Source organism: Mus caroli, chromosome 6 (genome assembly GCF_900094665.2).
Source record: "Mus caroli chromosome 6, CAROLI_EIJ_v1.1, whole genome shotgun sequence".
NCBI lineage: Eukaryota > Metazoa > Chordata > Mammalia > Rodentia > Muridae > Mus > Mus caroli.
In genome coordinates, this window is record NC_034575.1 from 108,118,837 (window position 1) to 108,128,487 (window position 9,651).

Here is a 9,651-nt window from a genome sequence, read left to right on the forward strand (position 1 = left end):
TATACGTAAGTACACTGTAGCTGTCTTCAGACACTCCAGAAGAGGGCGCCAGATCTCGTTACGGATGGTTGTGAGCCACCATGTGGTTGCTGGGATTAGAACTCTGGACCTTCGGAAGAGCAGTCGGGTGCTCTTATCCACTGAGCCACCTCACCAGCCCTTAAGTAGCCTCTTTTTCCTCTCCTCTTCTGAGAGTTGGGCATATCCTATTCTGTCAAATCTTTCTCTGATTCATCACTATTTGCCACTCAATTAACATCAAATATGCATCCTTCTAAAAAGTGACTTTTCTTTCATCCTTTGGGATTAAAGGTGTGTACTAAGGATGTGTCTGTATTCCAGCCAAAGGGATTAAAACTAAGGGCTAAGCCACACCACAACTAGAAAGTTTTCCCAGCAAGTAACACAATCTTAGGGTTCACAGTCTGACCAAAGATCCTGGAGCAGAGAAGTAGCTCAATGGCAGAGCAGAGCATAGATGAGAATCTGGACTCAAGGAAAAGAAAAGGCAGAAAGATACCAGTGTAAAACAGATCTCCAAGTTTCTGGGAACAGCTTCCTTTGAGCTTTAAAGTTGATGCTCTGCATCTAACATGAGTTATCTAGCATTTAAGCAGGAGAGGGGAATGTCGCAGGGAGTAAAGGCTGGCTGCCAGCTTTGGTTACCCGAGTTCCTTTGCTGGGACCCACATGGTGGAAGGAGAGAATGAATCCCTGCCGGTTGTCCCCTGACCTCCACAAGTATGACATAACAAGCTTGCGTGTGCATGCACACACACATGCACAGACATAAAGCATTTTAAGACATACTTGTTTACTTGGAGATGGCTTTAACTTACTAGAACCACTACTGTGAGTTACAAATTAGAGGCTACAGTTTTCATACATATATGTAACATTCAAAGTAGGCATTTTCTACTAAAGATCCATTTTATGTCAATATTTTCACAGCATATATTTGGGTTCTCTATGCTACGAACTAAAATTATTTTCATCTTTCTAATAAACTGGAGATAAAATATGCTATTGGCTTCATTGGTGGCATTTTGGTACAAGTTTCTCAGCACTTGGACCTATCAGCAGAATGTGGTTGGTCTACAGCAGCAAATTTGTTAGGCCTGGCCACACACTTCCTTTTTTATCTTCTTTTGAAAACCACATCCAGTCTATCAGTAATGACTGCTATTCCTTCTGAACATATCAGAACTTGACACCTCTCACGATACCCAACCCTAACATTATAGTTTGAGTATCATCACCTCCTACTTGGACCTCAGAAATGGTCTAGTTACTGCTTTCATACAGGCTCCAGAGTGGTAGTTTTTGCTGTTTGCTTTTTGGGGTTGAAATAAGGTTATCAGATAGTTCAGGTTGGCCTCAAACTTGTCATGTAGCTGAGGATGACCTTGAACCTCTGTCTCCCAAGCGCTAGGATTACAAGCCAATACCATCACCATATACTGGAGATGAACTCCAGTTTGCATACAAAGCAAACACTAAACTATAACTAAACTATAAGCCAACTAAACTATACTCTCAGTCCCAAAGTGCTGAATTTTTAGAAATATATATATATATATATATATATATATATATATATATATATAAAATGCATGTGTGTATCTAATGTATGTAGCTGTGTATGGAGACCAGGAGACTGTATCAGGCCCCTTGGAGCCATGAGTGACCGTAGGCCATCCAATGTTGGCACTGGAAACTGATCCTGGATCCATAATAGCAGCAAGTAGATCTTACCACCGAGCCAGCTTTCTAACCCCAGGACGGTGTGCTTTTAACTGTAAGCCATGGTGAGAATTTGTACACTATTGCTCATCTCATCTTACACTTGATTCCTTCGTTTTCCCCAGCCTTACAGCCTAAGGGGCCTCTTAGTTAATTCACTGTGAACCTGCCCTGGAATATGCTTCTTCCAGATTGCTAAACAACCTGCTCTCTTCCTCCAGACTCTGCTCTGTGACCTTACCAAAGGGACCTTTCCTGTCCTGCTGGTATAACATTGAATTATTCCCTATATCTTCACCATTCCAACCCTGATAGTTTTCTTCATAAGATCCTCAAAGAACATTATTACTGCATATTGTTTATTATACTGTCTTTTTTTTTTAAAGATTTATTTTATTTATTATATGCAAGTACACTGTAGCTGTCTTCAGAAGAGGGCGCCAGATCTCGTTGTGGATGGTTGTGAGCCACCATGTGGTTGCTGGGATTAGAACTCTGGACCTTCGGAAGAGCAGTCGGGTGCTCTTACCCACTGAGCCATCTCACCAGCCCTATGCTGTCTTTTTTATCAGAATATATCGAGAATATAAGGACATATAAGGATCTCTCCCTTGCCCTCTGCTGTATACCCAGAGCCTAAAAAATATCTGACATACAATAAATGGTCAATACATTGTTGCTAAATTGACAGGCCCAAAATACAACTGGTGGAACCTTGTTAGACAGTATAAAGACACACATTAGATACACATGAGATGGCACTAAATGATATCCAGAGACTCTCTCTTCAGTCTTTTAATCCTTCAGTATGTTAAGAAGGTCTCTGTTAGTGCTGAGTTGTCTCTATGACCTGGCCACTGATCTCCACAACTAGGGAGTGAGGAGCTCTAGCCTCACCACCTATTGAAAGCCTTTTATAATCCTAAGATAAAAGTAAATAAGCAAATACATTTTTAGAAAAAATAAACATAAATGCCTTTTACATAGAATAATATTTGATGGTAATTGAATAATTTTATTTACATTGATTTTTTTTTCATTATTTTGTGTACGCATGCCCACACATGTCATAGCTCCATCAGCACTGGAGATCAGAGGACAATCTGTGGAAGTTGGTTCTCTCCCCATGCCATATAAGTCCAGAAGCTGGAACTCAGATCATCAGGCTTGGTGGCTACGACCCCCACATGCTGAGCCATTTCGCCAGCTACTGTCTCCCAACAATTCTAGGAGGGAAGTATGATTTTGCAGAAGAAGCTGTAAATGAATCTCCCATAAGATCCAAAGCTTCCTCCACCAAGATAAAATTCACATAAAACTTGCAATCTTATTGAAGTGTATACTTCAGTGTCCCTTAGTACATTTGCAGTGGTGTGTAAGTTATCATCACTACCTAACGATAGAACTTTCACATCTTCTGCAACATTACCCATCACCCCAATTCCTTCTAACCCTAAGCAATCCTGTTTCCTGACTCTACAGATTGACCTTTCCTAGACACTGAATATAAATGGAATTGAAACCTGTGGTTTTCTGTGTTTGTGTTCTCTCTCTCTCTCTCCCCCCCCCTCTCTCTCTCTCTCTCTCTCTCTCTCTCTCTCTCTCTCGCGCCTGGACCTATGGCCTCTCACATGGTAAGATTAAANAAACCTGTGGTTTTCTGTGTTTGTGTTCTCTCTCTCTCCCCCCCCCCCCCGTCTCCCTCCCCTACTCTCTCTGTCATTAGGGACTGGACCTATGGCCTCTCACATGGTAAGATTAAAAGGGCACTATCACTGAGCTACATCCCCAGCCTATATGTGGTCTTTTGCATCTGGCTTCTTTCAGTTAACATGGCGTCCAAGTTTGACCGTGTTGTAGCATGTCCCTGTACTTCAGTACTTTTTATGAGGTAGCTTATGGTAGAGTTCTTAGCTTGCACATGTAAAGCACTGGGTTTGCAATCAGGCACCACAAAATAAAAGTTTCAACAGAACTTTTTAAAGACTAAATATTAACTTGTTGTGAAAATACCACATGGATTTCAGGTTGTTTCTAGTTGGAGGCTATATGCAGTGTTTGTGAACAACTTGTTTGAATGTTTCCTCTTCTGAGTATATGCTTGCTGGTAGAATGGGTAATATGGTGAATATGTTACGCCTCTTTCAGAAAAGCTAAACTGAATTCTAACGTGGCTATCACATTTGGCATCGACAGCAGCAAGATTTCACTGCTCCACATCCTTCCTATAAGAGATGATTTTTGCTTTTCAAACTTGCCATTTGAATAGTTATCATCAAGTTAGTGTTAGTGTACATTTCCCTAATGATTGGTGATAGTGACCATTGATTCATGTACTTATATTGGTCTTTCATGTACCTTTTCCAAAAGCTCTGATGCAAGTCCTTTGTAAAGCAGGATAGAAAGGAGAAATTACAAGGACCTGAGAAGCAAAAGGAGCCGCTCTCTCAACAGCTGAGAATCACAGATTCCAAAACACTTAGCAACTGCTTGAGGCCTTTCTCCTTTCTCATCTCAGAACCTATAATTTTCTAGAACTCTCATCAGAAACTCTATTTAGTAAAGGGCATGTCCTGACCCCTTTGTACAACCCTAGTAGCTTCCGGTTTTATTAGCATGTAATCCCATCCAAGGTACTTCTGAAACATCCTATAATCTCATTTATGAAAAATAAAGAAGGAATAAAGCTTTCTTTTCCATTTGAGATGTAATTTCAGAGCCACTAAGAGTTGTTATTCTGAATTTCTAGGCTTAAAATCTATGCTAACACTGTCTTTAATAAAGTTTGTTCTGTTTTGTGAGGGCTACACTTTCAGCTTTTTTTTTTTTTTTAAAGACAGCCTTGGCTGTCTTGGAACTCATTCTGTAGACCAGGCTGGCCTCAAACTCAGAGACTCAACTGCTCTTGCCTCCCAAGTGCGGGGATTAAAGATGGTAAGCCCCACCCCCCAAACATTTATTTATGGAGGTGAGGCTCTCACGGCACACTTGTGGAAGTCAGGAGGCAACCCATGGGAGTCTGTTCTCTCCTTCCACAGTGTGGGTCCTGGGGATGGAATGCAGATGGCCAGGCTTGATGGCAGACCCCTTTTACCTGCTGGGCCGTTTGTCAGACCCCCTTTTTATTTTTTTTTTACTAAACTACAACACTGCTTTCTATTATATTGGCTGCTCCCAAGCCTCTTCGATGCATCCAAGGCAAGGATCCGGTTTTTACCTTTCTCATTGTCCGTGCTGATAAGGACAGCGTGGCTCCATGCCTCTGCTGCTGCCACCACTGAAACTTTAAACAATTGTGTGTGTGTGTGTGTGAGGGTGAGGGGAGAGGCAGAGAGAGAACGATTGCATGCAGTGTAAGACTTGGAGCCAGACGCGGTTGTCAGAGCCCCTGAAGTTACAGGTATTGTGAGCGGCTTGAGGTGGGTGGGTGCTGGTGCTGGGTACCAAACTTGTATTCTCTGGAAAAGCAAGCCTTAATCACCGAGCCATCTCTCCACCATCGCTTTTTTTCCTCCTTAAATCCGGCTGTCTCTTTCTGTTGAGTCCTAAGTTTCCTCTTTTAAAATGTTACATTTGGGGCTGGTGAGACGTCTTAGAGGGTAAAGGCACTTGCTACCCATCCTGATTATCTGAGCTGGATCACTGGAACCCACGTGGTGGAGAGAAGCAACTTCTGCCAAGTTGTCCTCTGACCTCAGGTGTGGCACACAAGCTCCCTCCACATACAAAGGAAATAAAACTAAAATATAGGAAATGTAACCTTTGACATATATAGAGAGAAACATGAAATGATAGTGTAAAAGCAGCCAGCATAAAAGAAGCAGTCTGAAAACCGCAGGCTAGGCTAGGGGCTATACTCTAGTTACAGCACAGCTTGCCGGCCCCTGCAGAATCCAAGCCAGGTATGGTGGCGCACACCTGTAGTCCTAGCATCCCGGAGGCAGAGACAGCGGATATCTGTGATTTCCAGGACAGAACGATCGACGAAAGGAGCAGGCCAGTCAGGGCTACATAGTGAGACTCCAATCTCAAAAAGAAATTCCAAAAAAAGAGTGTTGTGCAAGACGGGAATGGGGGAAAAGAATCTCTTCTTTAGGCCCATTGGACTTGCAAACTTTATATGCCCCAATATAGGGGAATGCCAGGGCCAAAAGAATGGGAATGGGTGGGTAGGGAAGTGGGAGGCGCTATGGGGGACTTTTGGGATAGCATTGGAAATGTAATTGAGGAAAATATGTAATAAAAATATTAAAAATTAAAAAAAAAAAAGAATCTCTTCTTTAGTCTCGGTTTCTCTGGCTTTGAGACTGGAATCAAGTCCCAGTCTCACCCCCAGTGCTCGACATTCAGGGCAGAGGAAGTAGAACAACCGAGCAACGGATGCAGCGCTCGCTAGGAGAGCGCCCTCCACAGAGGTCCCCTCCCGGCAGGTGACCGGCCTGCTGGTCGTTCTTCCTGTTCCGGGTCAGATTGCACCCAACTGCGCACAGCTCTCCGCGCACACTCCCCCACCCACCCCGGAGCGCGGGAGCACCGTGACCTCCGAGGCCTGACTTCCGTTTCCGGGCTGGCACCTTGGCTTCCGGCGGCGAGCTCGGAGCGCGCCGAGCCCGCCGGTTCGGCGACCGGAAGGGTCTGTGCTTGCCGCCGGTAACTGGCCGCGGCTGGGAGTGGCCGGGTGGGTGGGACGCAGGGGAGGACGGCGGTGGCTTCGTGTAGGTCGGTGCTGGGGCTGAGCGTCTGGACTCTCGCTGGGCTTAGCAGAGGGTGGGAGTGAGAGAGCCACTGCCCTCCCGTCCGAACAGCCCTTCCGCTCTCCACCCTGTCCGTAGGAGTTGTGTTCACAGAGGCGAACGGTGACACGGTGGAACCGCGTTCACCTCTGTGGCCTGTCCTTGGTTGGCACAGCATTAGGGACAGGGAAGATGTTAGTTTAAGCCACCGCGCTTTTGAAAAGCTGGTGGGAGGTGTGGGCCCTCCATCACGGTAACACCACTCCAGCCCCTTCAACCTCCACAAACACTCCCACAGGACGTCTGTGTTACTAGCTTCAGACATTTCCAAGGTGTCCCCTGCATGCGCGTCATTGGATCTCGGCGTCACCACATAGTAGGCTTTCAGATATTTGTAATTGTTTAGATAGTGGAAGTTGAGTTCATCTTTAATAAATTCACTGCCCACTTGTCTACACGGCGGAAAATAGATACCTCACCCATACATTAAAAGTTTTGATCATTAGTTCAGAATTGTGTTGTTCGCGTTAAAACCTTCCATCTTTGGGAAAGAGAGATATAGTTAGTTTCCAGTTCGAAACTAGGCAGGAGTAACTTGCTTTAGGGTCATTTGGACCCGCGAGTGTGGGAAGCAAGAATTTTTAACCCGGAACCACTACAGCCTCACATCCTGAAGTGCTAAGCTGAAAGGGCAACAGAGGAGCTTCTCTATTCATGTTAGCAAATGTAAGATGGTGCTTACCAACACAGATGAGCCTAAGCCAAGCACTGCATGCAGTGGAAATACTCTTGTCTTTTCTCCTGATGAGTCTGCATGTTTAATCACGTTTCACTGCCTGTAATCCGTGCCCTTATTTATACGACAGTTTTAACTCGATAGGTACATTGAAATATGAAAAGAGATGGCATTGTTTCCCCTTTTCTTTCCTGTATTGCCTCTAGAGACTGTTGGTCCTTTTAGAAACATCTCCATCATGTCTGACACTCAAGAAGCTACCAGAGAGTGCCTGGGTATGAACCTTGATGGGAACAAAGAGCCTGTGTCTCTGGTAGAAAGCAGCGTCAGAAGTGAGTCGGAGCATCTCCAAGTCACTGTTGGAGCCACTGTACCCACTGGCTTTGAACAAACGGCTGCGGGGGAAGTGAGAGAGAAACTGAAGTCGGCCTGCAGAATCAGCAAAGACCGCGGAAAGATCTATTTTGATATTGCAGTGGAAAGTCTGGCTCAGGTTTGAACAAAACAGTATTTAAATTAGTCTTGGTTATTTTATGATTATTTTTCTGGTTTATAGACCCCCCCCCTTGGGAATCCTTTACTCTGTTCTGCTTAAAGTAGCTGCATTTTCTGTTGTGTACTGATTTATGAAATTGACTAGTTTACTCTGTTGCTGTTTATAATGTCTTTGTAATGTATATTCAGTTTAGTACATTTCAGTGTTAGTTTAATATGGTTTAGAAGTGATCGTAGCATCGAAATGAAATACCTACCAATGTCTATGACACGTAAATTTACTTTAGCACAAAAAACACACAAAAGCTGAGGTTTCCTTTTTATCCTTGTCAAAGACATTGTTAGTTTTAAAAGATTTTTATTATTTTATGTGCATTGGCATTTGCCTGCATATATGTCTGTGTGAGGGAATCAGATCCCCTGGAACTAGAATCTAAACCTGGGTCTTTCTGAAAGAACAGTCAGTGCCCCTAACCACTGAGCCATTTCTCCAGCCCCTTCAAAGACATTCTTGATCAAAAGTACCTGATTGCAGGTGAGAAGCAGAGGTTAGCAAACTGCCATCGCATTGAAACAAAAGCTACCAGATTTCTCTTTACTACACAAGTAGCATAGGGTATGGATTGTTAACTGTTGTCTTGCTAGTGTATCCCAAGCTGGAAGCATATGACATGCAATAGACACATGTAAGTAAGCAAGCATTTTCTTGATGCCTTCAGCAGGTTTTCGGAGATTGGGCACTGTTGTCATCAGCCATTAGGTTTAAGAGGAAAAGTAGTTTGTTTGCAGTAATTCAGCTGTCACAGAACTCGAGCTTAAACTGTATGTGGTTGCTTTTTTGGAGGGGAGAGATAGGTTGAGACAGAGTCGGATGTAGCCAAGTTAGCCTAAATTTCACTATATAGCTAAGTGTGCTGCCCCTCCCAAGAGCTGGGAGTGTAGGCATTTGCTGGTAGATCCATGCTCTTTGCCCCTGCCGTATACAGCCAAAAGACATGAGAGAAGAACAACAATAAAGCCCCACTTGTGTTACGCTCCTTCCCCTTCCCAGACCAATGTTACTGCCTATATGACATTTCGGACTATATACTTTGATCTCAGTGACCCTTTCTCTGGGGAAGAGTGGAAATCGATGGGTAACCAAAGAGATGGAACACTCAGGATGGGAAAATTTTGTCTTTATATTTCCCCCCTCTCTAAACCAATGTTATTGCCTGTATGACATTATCACAGTGGCCCTTCTCCTGGGAAAAGCAGGAACTGATGGGTAACCAAAGAAATGGACCACTTGGGATGGGAAAAATGTTAACTATAAAATACAGACAGGAGGTGCTGCTTTAAACCTATTTTACTTAGTTAGACATGGTAGCTTTCTCCTGTAATGTCAGTACTGAGGACACTGAGTCAGGGGAATTGTGAGTTTGAGGCAACCCAGAGCAACATAGCAAGACCCTATCTCAAAAAGATAAAAATGAACCAATTTTGTACTTCTTTTCTTTTAAATATTTAACTGTAGGTAGCTTGTGTTATTTACAAGTATGTTCAGAAATTTGTTTCTAACATTTGTTTCTCTCCCCTAGGTTCATTGTCTGAGATCAGTTGATAACTTGTTTGTGGTTGTTCAGGAGTTTAAAGATTACCAGTTCAAAGCTACGAAGGTGAGGTATTCCAAGCACGGTCTTTCCCAGAGAGCTTGTTCTCTGCAGTGTACTACCTGCTTGTCACACTGTCACTTAGCCTTGCTGTTGGTTTATTTCTTTACAATGTTGAGAATATAACAAGAACCAAGCATGTGATTACAGTAAGCCTTTTCACGAAAATCCAGAAATCTCTTTAGAGCCCATCTGTACTGGCTAGTTTTGTGTCAACTTGACACAGCTGGAGTTATCACAGAGAAAGGAGCTTCAGTTGAGGAAATGCCTCCATGAGATCCAACTGTAAGGC

General features: G+C 43.6%; 1 protein-coding gene across 1 annotated transcript in view; it reads left to right on the forward strand.

Moving 5' to 3' along the window:
- The first annotated feature begins 6,312 nt into the window (after positions 1–6,312).
- Thumpd3 (THUMP domain containing 3) overlaps positions 6,313–9,651 on the forward strand; it is a 22,835-nt gene continuing 19,496 nt past the window's right edge. Inside the window, exons 1-3 of the mRNA XM_021164140.2 lie at positions 6,313–6,393; positions 7,419–7,705; positions 9,288–9,365. Of these exons, the coding sequence (XP_021019799.1) occupies positions 7,451–7,705; positions 9,288–9,365 (333 nt within the window). The 5' untranslated portion in view covers positions 6,313–6,393; positions 7,419–7,450. The remainder of the gene's footprint in view (positions 6,394–7,418; positions 7,706–9,287; positions 9,366–9,651) is intronic.